Consider the following 17,823-nt stretch of genomic DNA (forward strand, 5'->3'; position numbering starts at 1 on the left):
AAACCAAATGCTATGGGCATTTGTGTTCAAAAAACAAAATTTTATCTGAAACTCAAACCACGGGCACCTTAATGATAGAGGGAATATCTCAAGATGACAGAGAGTGCCCTTTGATTTTCCGATGACAGCTCACCATAACGGCTTCTGTAGGAATCGCGCGATAAGACCAAAATTTGATTGGTTACAACTAAAATGCTGTCTCAGTGATTCTTCAGGAAACTTTACAGCTATTGAAGACGAAGAAATTTGGAAGTTCTTTCAATGTATACGTTGTCCCAGAATGCCTTTCGCTTAAGTATTATAGTTGATCTTAGAAAAGAGATTTATTCAATATTTATTGATGATGTTCTAAACATATGGGATAAATGAGAGCTTGGTGACCAGCGCCACCTTTCTTTTAATGTTTTTATTAAAATTAATATCCTGAAATTTTGAATTAGCCAAGTATTGAAATGTGTCATTTTAGTGATTAATTTCTTTCGTCTTCCAGATGATTCCAAGCAATAATTTTTACACTTGGTGGCATCATCCACCAAAGCGTCTTCCACCCTTCTGTTGACACCAATGACTGTCAGTTTCACTTCATCTCAACTCAAAACTCCCAGTAAAGTGCACGGCTGATGCGTCCCGTGGTGTCCACAGTTGATTGTCACAAGATGGGCAAACAAAGTAATCGAAGTATGAAGACCACTAATCAGTATCGAATCCGGATTCCACTGGAGCCCCTAAAAGATGGTCCAAGCATGGATCCTAAGGAACGAAGTTTTCTCGAAGCTGCCGAAAGGGGCGACAAACCAACCATGGTAAGGTGTCTCCAACCGCCGAACCCCGTCAACGTTAACTGTACCAACATCCTCGGACGCAGTGCCATCCAAATCGCCGTCGACAATGAGAACGTGGAGATAGTGGAGCTGTTACTCCAACAAGAAAGTGTAAAAATCGGAGATGCACTTCTCTATGCAATTCGCGAGGGTGTTTATAAGATAGTGGAGATGCTCATAAACCATCCTAGTATCACCAGTGAGATGTTAGCCAACGACTGGGCAAAGACCCGACAACCAGGAGAAGAAAGCTCCGACTACTCGCCTGATATATCCCCAATCATTCTCGCCGCCCACTGCAATCAGTTCGAAATTCTTCAACTGCTTCTCTCAAGAGGGGCCATCATCGACAAACCTCATCAGTTGTCTTGCGCATGTCAGCGGTGTCAAGAAGGCATGCACACTGATAGCCTCCGGTATTCCCTCCGAAGAATCCATACCTACAGGGCACTTGCTAGTCCAGCGTGGATGTCCCTCACCAGCGAAGATCCTATTTTGACAGCGTTCAAGGTAAATTTTTAGCTTCAATGTTTTTAATCTTTTAACTCTTTTTGCTTTATCGGGTGAGGAATCCATCCCAGATGTGGAATTGCATGATTTAATTTTCAATCATTTTATACTTTTTTTATCACTTGAACTTGGCGTGGAAAAGTCTTTCAAAGTTTGTTGATTTTTCCAAAGCTTCGAAAGAAGAAGTTGAGAAAACAAACATTTACCGAAATGCATTCTTGATGAAGCTCTCTCGTGAGCTTGCTTTTTCAAACGATCTATTTGCTGCGGACTTTGGAGACTTCTCCTTTCCAGAGGTGCGTTTATGATCCTTAGATAAAGTATTCCTCCAGGGTACAAACGCATTTCAGGTGGTCCTTTTTTTTCTTTGCTCAGCGATGGAATCGTTTGGTTTCAATAGAAAGGTAGATGGAGAAAGAACTTTTATGCGTGGTGATGACTCTAAAAAAAAATTCTGAGCATTGCGTGTTATTAAATTTATGGCATTCACGCTTTTTACATCATATTCTATTCACAGTTATCGGTTTCATTTCTGTTTACAGATTGCCATCATGCATTAGCGCCATCTTCCGGTAGCTCTTAAATTTGGTGATTACAAAATTTTCATTGTTCCCTTTTCAATCAAAATAACACTAAAGTTTCAAAACATTGTTATTCTTTTTAAAATTTAATTCCTTTTAAAAAAAGTTTAAATTTCTCAAAAAATTAAAGAAAAAAACAAATAAAATATTGGATAACACTGTAGTAAGTACAAGTGTGGTCAGGGCCGGCTTTAAGGGTGGAAAACTGGATGGTCCCTAATAGGGTTGGAGGGTCATATAAGGATGGTTGTACGTGTCGTTCAACCTACCGATCGGGAGAGGACTGCGCTATCAGACCCCATTAAAAATGGATTACGTAACGTCGCTTACTCATTTTACCGTCGCAAGAGTTTCCTAATTTTTTTTTGGGGAATTTTTTTTTTTTTTTACAAGTAATTCTCACTAGCTAAAAGCTTTTCCTTGGTGTCTTGCATTAAATCTTGCTGTTGTTAGAATGGGAGGAGAGCAAAGTAGCAGAAGGTAAAATATAGAGTTTCTTTCGTTCTGTTTTTGTGTTCGGTCTTAGCAGATATTATTTCTGTTTGCGTGGCAGTGTTTGCATTCATTCACCTCTTTCTCTTCCCTCACTTAGTTGTCATGGGAACTGGAACATCTGGCGATGCGAGAGAACGAGTTTAAGGAGATCTACGTCGAACTATCTAATCAGTGCAAAAAGTATTCCTGTGATTTGCTTGACCTCTGCCGGAGTACCGAAGAGGTCATTGCAGTGCTCAATAAACGTTCTGACTCCGATTTAGAAGATGACGATGTCGAACATCACGTTGACCCAGACAAACTAACCCTGTCTAGGTTAAAGCTGGCTTTGAAGTATGAACAGAAACAGGTACGACCTCTAAAGATGTCTCAAAAGCAGCAGAACTTTCCTTTTTTTAATTTTCCCAACTTACCTATTTTTTCTATTTTTCGAACTTTCCTATTTTTTTCTATTTTCCCAACCTCCTTTTTTTTCGATTTTCCTAACCTTCCTTGTTTTCTGTTTTTTTGACTTTCTTATTTTTTAAAATATTTTCTCAACTTTTCACTTTTTTTTCTATTTTTTCTCAACTTTTCTACTTTTTTTTTCTATTTTTTCTCAACTTTTCTACTTTTTTTCATTTTTTTCAACTTTCTCATTTTTTTCTATTTTCCAAACCTTTCTATTTTTTTATATTTTCCCAACTTCCATATATTTATATTTCCATTTTTTTTTTAAATTTCCCATTCCTATTTTAAGTATATCCCCAACTCTTCCATTTTTTTTTCTATTTTCCAAACTTTCCTGTTTTAGAGCCATACTATTTTTCTACTTTTTCTGCTTTCACCTTTTTTCCATTTTATAAATCTTTCTTAATTTTCTATTATCAACCTTTTATTTGTTTCTGCTTCTCATCAATAATTTTTTTTAATAATTCTAAACAAATACAGTAAAGTAGATAAAAAATTTCTCTACCTTACTGTCCATCACAGGAGAGAGAGAGAGAGAGAGAGAGAGAGAGAGAGAGAGAGAGAGAGAGAGAGAGAGGTCAGATTATAATGTGAGATGGCACAGAGAGAAATAGGAAGAGTAGATAGAGAGAAAAAAGGGGGAAAGAGGCACAGAGAGAGACATAGGAAGATAGAGAGAAAGGAATAGCGAGAACGGGTAGAGAGAGAGAGAACGGAGAGGAATACAGGGTAAGAGAAAAATAGGGCGAGTATGTAGAGCGAAAGACAAATAGGGAAAATAGGCAGATAAAAAGAGGAATAGAGTAGAGAGAAAAGAATAGGGAGAAAGGGTAGAGAGAGAGAGAGAGAGAGAGAGAGAGAGAGAGAGAGAGAGAGGGCAAGGGTAGTGAGAGAAAAATAGAGCGAGTAGATAGAGCGAAAGACAAATAGGGAAAATAGCAGATAAAAAGAGAAATAGGGAGAATAGGCAGAGAGAAATAGAGAGAATAGGCAGAGAGAAATAGAGATATAGAGTAGAGAGAAAGGAATAGGGAGAAAGAGTAGAGAGAGCGAGAGATACAGGGAGAGAGGGTAGTGAGACAAAAATATGGCGAGTAGGTAGAGCGAAAGAGAAATAGGGAGAACAGGCAGATAAAAAGAGAAATAGAGTAGGGAGAAAGGAATAGGGAGAAAGGGTAGAAAGAGCGAGGGAGAGAGAGAGATACAGGGTGAGATGGTAGTGAGAGAAAAATAGGGCAAGTAGGTAGAGCGAAAGAGAAATAGGGATAATTGGCAGATAAAAAGAGAAATAGGGAAAATAGTCAGATAAAAAGAGAAATAGGGAGAATAGGCAGAGAGAAATAGAGAGATATTGTAGAGAGAAAGGAATAGGGAGAAAGGGTAGAGAGAGCAAGAGATACAGGGCGAGTGGGTAGTGAGAGAAAAATAGGGCGAGTAGGTAGAGCGAAAGAGAAATAGGGAGATTAGACAAAGAAATAGAGAAAGAGGATACAGAGAGAGAGAGAGAGAGAGAAATAGGGAGAATAGACAAAGAAATAGGGAAAGAGGATGCTGAGATAGAAATAGGGAGATTGAAAGGAATGGGAAGAAAGGGTAGAGAGACTGAGAGAGGTATATAAGGGGAAGGGTAGAGAGAGAGAGGAATAAGGTGGGTAGGTTGGGATAAAGTAGAAAGAAATAGGGAGATATAGAGGGGAGATAGAATAGGGAGAAAGGGTACAGAGAGAATTAGAGAAATTGTATTGAGAAAGAATTAGAGAAATTGGGTAGAGAGAGAGAGAGAGAGAGAGAGAATTGGAGAAATTGGGTAGAGAAAAAGAAATAGAAATTTAGAGAAATAAGCGTATTTCTCTCTCTCTATCCTGTGATAGAATTAAGCCATGTCTTAATTCTATCAATAGATCGAATTAAGACAGGGTAAAGAGCGAGTGATACATAGAAGAAATATAGCGAGAGGGAGACAGATAAAGGGAAAATGGAAGGACAAAAGAGAGAAAGAGATTGAGCAAAAATGGGAGTATAAAAGAGAAAAAGAAATTGAGAGAAAATGGGAGATGAGAGAGAGAGAGAGAGATTGAGGGAAAATGGGGATAAGAGAGGATAGAGAGACAGGGAGAGAGAAAGAAAGAACCCGAGAGAGAGGGCATCGATAAATGATTTTAATGTTTCAGTTTGTAGCTCACCCCAACTGTCAGCAACTGTTGTCGTCCATCTGGTATGAAGGATTGCCGGTGTGGAGACGACGGAACGCCTTCATGAAGATCATTTTGTGTGTCAGTATCATCGCTGCCATGCCGTTGGTGGCCCTCTACTACCTCATCTTTCCGCGTTCCAAGATAGGGAAGATTATCCGGTCTCCTTTCATGAAATTCATATACCACAGGTAAGTCAACCCGAATTACGCACAAACCAACCACTGGTTGGTATGTGTGTGTGTGTGTGTGTGCGCGAGTACGTGCGTAATTCTTTACCTACTTAGAAATGTACTTTCGATCCCAAACTGGATAGAAAGAAAGAAAGACACTTTATCGGTTTATGTCTTTAAATTGCATCTTCTCTTTCCAAGTACGCTCGCACAGCAAGACGTCCACATCCATCCTCTCACCTCGTTATTTCGCGGTTTAAATTCATTACCTTTATCCTATTCGTCGCTTTCCTCTTCCCCTTATCACCATCCCCGTAGCGAGTGAATATTTCAAGCCGTTACACGCGTTTGGAAATTTTAGAATTTTAAATTTCTTCCCCATAACTTTTTCTCCACGTTCTTTTAGAGGATATCAATGTTTTCGAGTGATTTCTGACTGTAACATCCTATTTACTTATGGAAGGAGAAATTCAAATTACTTGAGCTCTGCTGTTTCCATAACAACCTTACTCCATCCTACAGATGCTTTGATACGTCAGTAAATGCAAGGCAACTCATTTTGCACGCCGTGCAAAATGAGGCAGCTGCAAGATGGAATATTAAAAAAGGATTTAAATTGCGTGTAACGCTTTTCGTGATTCTGAACAGAAGCGACTAGAAAGAACGAATAAGAGGAGCTGTTTTTTTTTTTGCATTTTTAGGTATTTTCATCCCAGAAGAGTGACTTAAAATATGTGGTCTTGCAAAAACACTGAATTGTAATAAGAAGGCAAACAGAGTTTATGTGGCTTTCATATTCTAATTTAAGTACTGCTGGTGGCGAACTCTGGTGGCAGGAAATGCTTGGAGATTTCAAAAAACAAAACTAATTTACCTTTCAAAAATGTTCTTCGTCTTGAAATTCAGCTGACTGGTCCAGTTACTTTTTTTTTTAGACTGGAAAATCAATAATATATATCTTACTCCAAAAGACCTCGTGAGTGGGATCATCGGGTGGAAAAGACCCGAGTTCGAGTCCAGTCGATAACGGGAGGAATTTTTATGGCCCTTTATCACAACATGGCTGATTTAGTCAATCTCAAGGGAGGCCAGATGGTTTTTCATCCAGCTTTGAATTTATTCTATAACAAAAAACAAACAGTCTCATGAGGATTGTAGTTAGTCCATCTCAGATGCAGGGACTAGGGTTTACCCCGCCTGTTATATGGTTTTTCATTCAACAAAATATGTAAATCGGCCTGGGAACTTGTTAAAACTTGTTCATACGTGTACAGACTTAATATACAACAAACCACATGATCTGAGGTATATATGAAGTTGTTCATTATTACAAAGCAGTTGATGTACCAAAAAATTCTCTAACAACCAACCACCCAGCCCATTTGGAAATTGATTTTATTCTCCCGGGTTACCGGGAGAAAAAACCATGCTGTCCTCGCCTGATATCGACTATCTCAGCCACGTTGGGAAAAAAACCACGAGGGCCAGGTGTCATAATACCCTTTTTTGTTAGCTAATATTATGCAACACAATCCCATTCAGCTTCCCTCTTTTTCTTTTTGTCTCGAGAATGTTTTTATGGGATTATTGATAATGCTTTCAAAGATTAAAGTAATTTCTTCTGGGCACATAAAGATGACCAGAAACCTAACCTTAGACGGATTAAATACATCTTGTGTTTTTTTCTGATTTTAAGCCTTAGGAAGTCTTGGGCTGCATTAAATATTTCTCCATACAGAGAAATTCGTGAGATTCTACATCATTTATAAATACCCTCGTGGGTAGATCATTGTTCACTGGATATTATTTAACTCTTGGACCAATCATCCGAAACACGTATCTTCCTATTAAAGTGGCCACTCAGTGTAGTTACTGTGCTGCCATAAACTCCCATGGAAATTATCAATATGAAATCTTTAGCGCCCTCTAATGAATGTATCTGAATTCGTATAGCCTCACTCTTTAGAAAGCAGTGAGAGTTAGAATTGGATTCAAGACCAAAACAGTTTGAAAATCGCTAAACAAAGGAAGAAATCTCTTTTCTTTCTCTTATGCCTAGGTTAAGAAAAAACGGAATTCTCCATTCCGCTTTGATACGTTTCAACAATTATTAAAATGACCTTTTAACACGCAGCGATTTAATCTAAGCTTCTGAAACATCAGGCCATCAGGTGTGGCTAGAATCAGTCTGAAACTGGGCGCTCAAATCCACTTAAAGGGTGACTCCATTACCCATCCAAACTAGCAGACTTCGTTTCGACGGTCATTAGAGTCTGAAAAATCGAAGAGAAGAGAGTTGCCGCCATGAAAAGGTCATCAAGACGGAGAAGTGAAAGAGGGTAGCGTCGACAGTCGGCGATCACTGGAATTCGTATCCGAGTGTGATGGATGAGCCAACTGTCACCGCTGGCTACGTGGCAGTTTATCGCGAAACAGAAAATTTTGATGGTGTTCTAACAAATGACCCAGAAATGGAGGTGCACAAGGAAGAAGATTTAATCACCAAAGAACTATATTCCATAAAAGATAGTTAAAAATAATCTCCACACCACATTGTCTTCGCTTTTCTACAAGGCGACATTAGACACATTGGGAAGGGGTAGGTATTGTCTTCTGTACAAATATATTGCTCCTTTAACACGCACTTCGAGAAAAGCTGGATGAAAAATGGCGTGGTAAGACTACTTTAGCAGTGATTGTATTGAGAGATTCCAGTTAAGCTCCATCATCAAGCGACTTACTGCATGATCATCTCATCGATTACGTGGTTCACAGCTATGAAACAATATTCAAATCGAATTTATTTGTTTGACTATCTTGGTGCTCAATTGTAGTCCCTCCGATAGACAAAAGTTTTCATCTGAAAAATCGTTGACTCATACTAAAGAAACAATATCCTTATTTTTGTTTATCTAATAGCATTTTGATTGAGTTGGACCAACTCCATTTTTCTGTTTGCATTCAATCTGAGTTCAATTTCCAATTTTTAAAGGATTATTTTTGACAAAAGATAAAGTTATACAAATTTTAAATACGCAAATATTTCTGGTCCTGATTTTTATTCCAGTGATTCTTGAAATGGTTTTTAGACATTGCTTGGAATACGTGAAAGACTATACGAAAAATAAATTAAGATATTTTAAATTAAAATTAATTTTTAAAATTTAATAATTGAAATAAATGCGGATGTTTATTATCCTTCTTCGTGTTATTACAGTGCCTCCTTTGGGTTTTTCTTGTTATTGCTCGTTCTGGCATCCACACGGACAGAAGGAAGTGAAAGGGCAAGCCAAAATATCAGGGGACCTCCCCCTTCTGGCGTAGAATGGCTCATTTTCTTCTGGGTCTCAGGTGAGTTTGAATACATTTAGATTTATTTCTCGATTGTCTTTTCGAAGTTCACTCCAAAGATTATAAAAAAAATTAAAAAGATTAAAGATTTCAGAAGACTAGAAATTGAAGGTTAGATTAGAATAATCAGAAATGGCTAAATTAAAATGAATCAGAACTTGAGATTGAAAGATTATAGATTCGAATGGATTAGAGATTAATGGAGATTAGCAATTCGAAAGGATTAGTGATTCAAAAGGATTGGAGAATAAAGGAGCTTAGTGAGTCAAATAAATAGATTAGTGACTCAATAGGATTAAAGATTACAGATTCATAGATTATTCCTATTAGTTAAATGCAAAAGATTAAAAATATTAGAGATTCGAAAGTTAATCATTAAACAAATTAAAGCTATTAGAGATTAAAAGATTAACAAATAAACAGATTAAAATATTAGATTAAAAGATTAACAAATAAACAGATTAAAATATTAGATTAAAAGATTAACTATAAAACTATTACAATATTAGAGGTTAAAAAGTTAACCATTCAAAAGATTAAAAATATTAGAGATTAAAAGATTAAAGATTCTAAAGATTAAAAGAGTAAAGATTCTAAAGATTAAAAGATTACAGATTCTAAAGATTAAAAGATTACAGATTCTAAAGATTAAAGATTCTAAAGATTAAAAGGATTAGGGTTAAAGATAAAAGGATTAGGGTTAAAGATAAAAAGTTTAGGATAAAATAATCTAAAGATTAAAAGGATTTGGGTTAAAGATAAAAATATTAATAATTCAGAAATTAAAAAACAAACTTTTTTTTTCAATTTTAGGCATGGTGTGGGCTGAATGTAAGCAACTATGGGAAGAAGGACTCAAAGCTTACATTAGACAATGGTGGAACTGGCTGGATTTTCTCATGCTGTCTCTCTATCTGGCAACCTTCTCACTGAAAGCAGTCGCCTACTTCCAGATACGCAGCGATCGCTATGGTCCAAGGATACTTGAACGTGGTCGCTGGCCAAACAATGATCCTACTCTTATCTCCGAAGGAGTATTCGCGGTGGCAAATGTCTTCAGTTTTGCCAGGATAATTTATCTTTTCCAGACAAATCCTCACCTAGGACCGCTCCAGATATCACTCGGATGTATGGTTGTCGACATTGCCAAATTTCTTTTTATCTTCTTCCTAGTGCTCACCTCGTTTGCCTGCGGTCTCAATCAACTTTATTGGTATTACGATTCCAATACCGAATTCTGTGAAACAAAGGTTATAGGAGACGAGACTCTAACCTTCAATTGCCAATACAATCCGGATGCATTTATGACGTAAGTTTGGTATTCTAAATTAATAATATTATTGGACACAACACTTTGAAGTTCTAGTAATGACACACAATAAGGGTGCCAATATTTTTGATGTACTAGTGTATACTGAGTTTATTATCCATAAAATCCTGTAAAAGTTCTAGAAAACTTGGATAAAATTATCAGATAATAACCAGTAACCATCCACTCTAATGGATTTTTTCACTTTCCCCATTAAGAGCTACGCATCCAACACAAATACATATTGGATGTTCTCCATAGTAACCGCATCCTCTCTAAAGAGAAATCAACGTTGTGTACAGAGAGGTCAGCCAGATGGACATTTCTCATGCTAACTTGCACATGAGATAAGAGAACATCCACTACACGTGAATCCAACATCTGTATTATTTGCCGAGTGAGAAATTAAGATCTGCTTCCGCGTAACTTTGCAAACTACAAAGAGCTAGGAGGTGCTTTGATTAACACGCTACAAAGAGGATGGGCATAATGATCCAATTACTCTAATGATGTATTAAACATGTACCTAATAATGGAATAGTTATTATAAGTCATGGATTGCAGAATAACCATCGCGAATTGTTCTACTGAAACATAAACCAGTAATTTCATGTCTATTATATTCAAGGACTTCTGGGTTATATATTAATGCTATCTATCCCAGGGTGTCCTTATACTTTTGGCAAATAAGTATATATAAACACGTATTTGGAGGTTAAGTTTATGATTAAGGGAATATGGATATACCGTGATGAATCCATCGGATAGAAATAATACCATTCAGATAGCCATGCACAAATAGCACAAAATGTTCCGGCGCACCATCATGCTGCTGTGATACATCATCTATAGGTTGTCTAGTAGTCAGCTGGAGTATCAGTCACAGCCACATATGGCTGGCTATTGTATTTTATAATTTTTCTGTGAATGTTGATTGACTACAAAGTAGTGTTTAGTTTATGTTTAATTGCATGTAAAATGATACGTTCAGTGGGAATCTATTTTATCTATTTTCTCTTTTTCAGAATAGGGAACACTTTTGCCACTCTTTTCTGGTCTTTATTTGGGATAAGTTCGCCGAAAAGTACAGATCTAGTTGAAGATGACGTGTTTATTGAAACTGTAGGTCAGGGATTATTTATGTCATACCACGTGACGGCAATCATTGTCCTAATAAACATGCTCATTGCCATGATGACAAAATCCTTCCAGGTGATTGAGGTAGGGTCATCACATTTTATATTTTAATAGTAACCTAAATGTCGATAAAGTAACCCCGATTAACCCCAAAAATAAATAACAGCAGAGGGAGCTGTTATTTATTTTTGTTTGTGTCATATTAGTACCGAATTAATAAATGAACAAAAATGAATAATGTTCAAGTAATATGACGTTATGTTTCTTGAACATTGAAAATGTTATGTCCCCTTTTTATTAGTTGTTGAAAATGGAGCTTCAGCTTCTATTGCATTACATTGAGTCTCAAAAGGTTCTCCCTTAGGCCCATTCCAGATTATCAATGTGGAGTGAAGGATTCCGTTGATGATGTGAATCTTTAGAGAGTTATTCATTCATCTGTGACAAACAGAACTCAGTCTCAGTCGTTTCATGTAGGAGAAGAGGAGATATACAGCAATACGAAATGGTATTTGAGTGTAATTTTTAGCCCATTTTTGGAGGATGTACGAGCCAATGAGAATATAACCACTTATAAGAGGAACATGGAAAGATGCTTCAGTTACTGCTCAGGAATTTCAACAGTCTGTTAGAAAAGAGAGAGCTCCTGCAAAGAGCGTGAAGAAATATCGATATAAGTTCTGGAAGTACACAAAGGTAGTATGGCTCGCTCTCTAGAGAGAACGTTGGTTGCACAACATAGTTTCATTAAAGAGTTATCGATTTTGATCAAGTCGCTGCCATGTAATGAGAAAGTCGCCAGGGACATAAAGTGTGGTAATAGCTTTGATGCTATTTATTTAGATTGCAGCATAGTTATTAATAGATAGATTGTACCACTGTGTGCTGACAAGGATTGGCCACTGGAGATTCAAGAAAATTAGTGGTCCAGAAGAAAAAAACAACAATATAGTTGCTTTGCTATATCACGACGCCTGTCTTATCGACCAAATAGCATCACACGTCTTAGACTCTCTATGTGCAAAGTGTTCTTTGAAAGGTACCTTAGTCCTACGTCAGACTTAAGCCCAAGTGAGATGAGATTCTTTTGTTTTGACCCTTACGTTTTATATTTGGAAGTTGATCGGGTACTTTAGATGTAATGAGTTCCTTGATTCTACCAACTGTGCTACTCACAAGGGCTTACATTTATATATAAAGGTGCGTGGTTAACACAGTTGGTGTAATCGCCATGCTCTCCACGCCTGGTGGAAAAGACCTGAGTTCGAATCCCATCAATGACGTGAGGAATTTTTATGAGCCTTTTTTACAAAGTGGTTGAGTTAGTTGGTCTGAGGCGAGGGTAGCATGGTTTTTTCTCCCAGAAACTGGTGTTTTTCGACCAGAAAACCAACCACAAAGCAGGCGCAATTCTACAACTAATGATGTCTTCTTTCCATTAAGATTAAATTATTTCTTGAGTATATGGTTTAAGACAAGAACTTCAGAATATAATTATATCAAATAGGGTTTGGACGTACCTTCTGAATGCTTCAAGGGAATTTGTAGTTGTCAATGACTGGTCTTGTGGAAGACTGTCTTTATAGATTTATCAAACAATAGTGAGGATCTTTTAGTGACTCAGATATGTTTTGGCTCTTCCTCAATTGCTATTTGTTTCAATTGTTCAATAAGATGTTTAAACATTATTCTTAAGATCCAATAAAATTATTTCCCCTCCAAATATTTTCTTGGCGTGGATGAAGGTGACTCCACATATACTTTAAGGAAAGGTTCGAATATCTTTTGTTAGATTCCTCATTACATTGCTGTTCAAAGCATGTAACATCGTACGAAAGGAGTTCCTTCTTGTGGAAAATGAAGATTAACATTCCTGACGAGCGATTGCTTCTCTGGAATGTGAAACGCCATCTTACCTTCACAGAAGACACTTTATCTACATCTTGATTTACCTGTCTATTATGGGTTTATTCGCAAAGTATCAAAGAAGCTAGGTTCATGACCGCTAGCTATTTCTCGGTTGATACATTCAGATACTCTCACTGTCAGTTGGAAAACGGCAAGGGTGTACAGAATAAATGAAGTAAATGGCGTACACCAAACTTATTTTATATGAATTGTTGTCTTGCACCAAGGCAACTTAGGAAAATCGGGTTTTTGTCCAGTAGTTGTGTAAATCGAGTATGTTCTGTGGTCAATTTGACTATTTTAGTTAAAAACCTGAGTGTCCGGGAGAAAAAACCATGCTACGCTCGAATTGGATTCGCAAACGCGATTCGAACTCGGGTCTCTTCCACGGGGTGTGTAGAGTTCTACCAACTGGGGTACTCGTTAAGGCTTTAGGAAATGTTATACGAGGGAAAATGGAAAAGTAAGATCTCCAATATGTTTTGCTTTCAAACGTTGGTGTTGTTTACCAATTCCAATTTATTTTGTGTATGTGTTTTGTGCAATTGGACATTTCTAATACCTAACTGAAATACCACATCCGAAAGGAATCCAGGAGACCTTGGAGACCTTACTTTTCGATTTGTATTGTAATTAACGTTTCAAATATCACTGAAATTTACCAAATTTTTTGTCACATTTTGTCCTTTTATTTTGGGTTACTAGGATCATGCTGATCGGGAATGGAAGTTCGCGAGATCGAAACTGTGGATGAGTTATTTTGACGAAGGTTCCACTCTTCCTCCCCCATTCAACCTGATCATCAGTCCCAAATCGATTTATTTCTTCCTCCGAGGAACCAAGAATCTAATCATGAAGATGTGCACACGTGGGACAACCCTTTTAAAAAGACAGGCCTTTGATAGGAGTGCTGTTAAAGTAAGTATGTGTATTTATTATTATTTTATGGTGGTATTTATGGGACATCACTTCCATATGTGGGATCAATTAGATGGCAGGTAACGTTCGAGATTTATGCAGTATTAACAATCAATCGGTAGAAGCTTAGAGAGAGAGAGAAAAAGTTGCCGTTTGGATAGGAGGAAGTATTTTTTCTGGTACATCTTAAGCCAAGAAAGATAGAAGTTAAAAGTTAATCCAACTGTACAGAATTCAGATTTATTTTCTGTGGATAATAAGAGAGAATTGAGTTTAAGATGGGCTGAGCTAACTTTACCCATCTAAGAAAGACACAGCAAAGGTACACTGTATCTTCTCAATTATTTCAATTTAAACAGATCATCGCATTCGTTCGAAGTGTCCATTAATATTCCATTGTACTTCAATATGTCAGGATTTCTATGATATGCATCAGTAAAACATTTACCAAAACACCGCTTATGTTTTGTAATTACCTTCATGGTAATTTCCTCTGAGAACGGTTGACAAGGTCCTGTCATGGTCTCAAACACCCTTGTTGCAAAACGAATTCTTTCCATTTAAGTTCTCAATCTACCATAACGTTTTCTGACCTGTCAAAATAAATGTAGAGATCCGTCCTTTTTGTTTATCCCTCAGGTTCTTTGAGGCCATTACGTTAAGACAAAAATATTTCTGCTTCTAATTGCCGAAAAAGTCTATTGAACATTCTTTAAAATTCTACTGTCACTACGAAACACATTCAGTGATGGAAATTCGTATTTTCTTTTTTGAAATACCATTATATCTATCATACATTTGTCCAATTGTTACCATTATTGATGATTACAAAGGTACTGAGGGCACTATTATTTTTTTTAACGATTTCTTATATTTTCAGCCTGAAAATCAGAATGCCAATTACATCGGAAGTCCTCCACCCACAAAGGTAACATTAAATAATTTCTTTCTCAAAATTTATAAAGAACATTTATTATTTATATCTTTAAAATATGTGTTGTTATAATAAGTCAACAATCTTCAGTAATCGATATTAGGAGATTTCGAGCCTCGTTAATTCCATTATTTCCCAACAGACTTTGCATACAATGACTCCAGTATCAAACTTAACAGTATCCTGGTTGAGGAATCTTTTATCCACTTCCGTTTACTCTTCATTTTAAAGTCATTAGCAAATATCTGCTTGGCGAAGCACAGCTGCGATTTATCAATGTAAAAGGAAAACACCATCAACCACAGGCTAGATGTGGTCCTGCTGGGAGTGTGTCCATGTCCTTAATTTAGATAGATATGACGGTGGTTTAAAATTATTGTCATTCACTGTTTTCTTCGGTTATGTAGTTGTTTGCGAGACACGATTGTGTCTAAGTCATGGCAAAGACGTGGTTAATGAAGACTGATGACAGTCATTATTGCGCGTACCTTTTGGGCAATGAAGCGAAACCATTTTGATAATCTCTGAGAAGGGAGTTGAAGGCAATCCGTGAAGAGAAACTCAGACTGTTCTATAAACAACAAAATTAACGATGCAGTGGACAGAAACATCAATTCTGAGAGAAGTGATTGAACAAAAGGAAGGTGAAGGGTAATTAAACCATGTTTTCATAAATTAAATCTCTATTTGGATTAACTACAGTTTGCCAATCCATACTCACAATCTATAACTTTTCTGGTAATCTCCACTTTGGGACTTTTTTACACGTGTGCGTGTCTTACAGCATAATGATCCACTCAGCTGCCTTAACCATTGCATCTCAAAAGGAGAGTTTGGACTATTTTTAATGAGACAAAGTTCATTGTTTATACCTGTAAAAGTATACTGCTAAGCATTTTATTAGGATCGATGAGAGCCTACGAGTTGGAAAGTATTATGGAAACTAAGCATAATTATGCGATGCGTAACATTTCAAAAACCTCTTAGATGCGTGTTAAATGCCAAATCAACTAAGGATATGAGGCGTCAGTATATTGTCTGTAATTGCGTTCTTCGGTCCTTTTTTTTTGTTTTTTCGACAAAAACCTGTTTCCAGCAAGGAAAAATGGTGAAATCTTTGCGATACCGACTTACCAAGCCAGTCATGGAAAAACAGGGCCATAAATAGAATGTACAGCAGCCCGGAAAACAAGACATCGCGGTTTAAGTGCCTTGTGTCATCATGAAACAAGAAAATACATGGGCTGTGTTAGGGTAACCAAGGGTAAGAACAAGTGTATGTATACTTGCATGTACACCAATGCTAGGAACATAATAAATTTACGAATTTGAAGTAAAGATTAAGACATTAAAAGCAAATATTTGAATATTGGGAGTACACTGGGTACACTGGGGACAGACAGTACAGGAAGGAGAATTATGGTCTAAGTTAAGAAGCATATTTAATCTGTGGCAGTGCATCCAGTCTAGCTGGATGGCTAGTTCAATGGTGAATCAATATGGTGTGACGTAAGCAATGGGAAAAACAAAAATAATGGGATCACTGGTTAAAGAAGTAATACAGAACCATCTAGACAGGAATGCAATTATTCTGCACTGAGAGCATGGATTTGCTAAGGGGCAATCTTGTCTGACCAACCTGATGGGATATTATGATGCAATAACAAAGGAACTGGATGCAAAAAAAAATTTCGAAGTCACATACTTGGGTTTCGGACTGCTATGCAAATTGGAACAGTGTGGGATTAAGGGATAGTTGAGTGGGAGAAGACAGAGAGTGGTTATTAATAGACATACTTTCAATAATTACTGTTATTAGTGCAGTTCCCCACAGTTCAGTGCTGGCCCTTTGTTGTTTTCTGTATTAATCTATATTCATTGATTGATGAAGTATATCATGAAATTAGCCATGAGAACTGAGAAATGTCAGTTTAACATTGACCAATACTGCATATGGGTAGCAGTGTTCCAGATTAGCTTACCAACTGTGTTACTCAGGGCAGTGAAAAATTAAACAGACCTTACGGTAATTGTCCAGTAATATATGATTTTCTCTGTTCAATGGACAGAGGCTGCTTTGACAGCTCATATGGTTTTGTCAACGATATACTGGAATGTTGCTAGCAGGGATAAGGAGGAAATTATCCACTTGTATAAAGCAATGGTCAGGCCAAACCTTGTGTACTGTATACAGGTCTGGAGATCTTATTTTAAGAAGGATCTAGATTTGCTGGAAAGGGTGCAGAAAACGGCAATGAGAATGGTGAAGAGAACGAAAGGGTGGTCTCGCCAAGAAACGCTTCAATTCTGCATATTGCAGCGTATGAAGATTAGGCACCTGCGAGGTGATCTGATCGAGGTTTTTAAGGCTTTGAATGGATTGAGCAAGCTCAATGCCGTTGGCTTTCTTCCTCTTGCTGAGACTACAGACATGAGGGTCTTAAATTTAAATTGAGGAAGGATGGTTGCAGGACTGATGTGTGGAGGTTTGCCTTCATCTAGTGAGTGGTCGATTGTTGGAACAACTTTAATCGGTTGTTGTTGTTGTGGAAGTGGGCAGTTTGGATAAATTCAAAGAAGAATTAAGCAAATTATTGGAGGGGATGGACAGGTGATGTCAGAAGTTCTCTTTTTTTTGGCTGCCGCTTTATAAGCTTTCTTCATTGCATCATACGCCACTACTAATACTAAAAAGCCCTCGCATCAGCCCCCCCCCCACGAGGAGACAGTAGTAGCATTGTATATGCAAGATGCCAAAATCGAGGAGATTAACAGACTTCCAGCATGGAATGACATTGCGGTGCCACGTAAGCAGTCGGTCTTCATGTAAAATTTCAACGGCACTGAAGATTTCTAGGTCGACGACATTGGTGATGTTATCTGAAAATGGAAGCGAACTGGTGCCGAAACCTTCATGAAACGACCCGAAAACCTTCGAAGCTGACGGAGCGCGACAGGCGGTTCCTCAAAAGAATCGTCCGCTCGAAATGCAGGTCAACGTTTTCGGTACACACATCGATCCTCAGTGAGACAGTTAGGACAAA

General features: G+C 37.4%; 1 protein-coding gene across 1 annotated transcript in view; it reads left to right on the forward strand.

Moving 5' to 3' along the window:
• LOC150090600 (transient-receptor-potential-like protein) overlaps positions 1-17,823 on the forward strand; it is a 116,069-nt gene that overhangs the window by 82,863 nt on the left and 15,383 nt on the right. The window contains exons 2-9 of the mRNA XM_090379000.1: positions 491-1,331; positions 2,505-2,756; positions 5,029-5,240; positions 8,440-8,573; positions 9,387-9,882; positions 10,908-11,103; positions 13,633-13,845; positions 14,726-14,773. Coding sequence (XP_090235126.1) covers positions 621-1,331; positions 2,505-2,756; positions 5,029-5,240; positions 8,440-8,573; positions 9,387-9,882; positions 10,908-11,103; positions 13,633-13,845; positions 14,726-14,773 — 2,262 coding nt within the window. The 5' untranslated portion in view covers positions 491-620. The remainder of the gene's footprint in view (positions 1-490; positions 1,332-2,504; positions 2,757-5,028; positions 5,241-8,439; positions 8,574-9,386; positions 9,883-10,907; positions 11,104-13,632; positions 13,846-14,725; positions 14,774-17,823) is intronic.

Source organism: Mastigoproctus giganteus, chromosome 1 (genome assembly GCF_048544385.1).
Source record: "Mastigoproctus giganteus isolate SK-2022 chromosome 1, ASM4854438v1, whole genome shotgun sequence".
Classification (NCBI taxonomy): Eukaryota; Metazoa; Arthropoda; class Arachnida; order Uropygi; family Thelyphonidae; genus Mastigoproctus; species Mastigoproctus giganteus.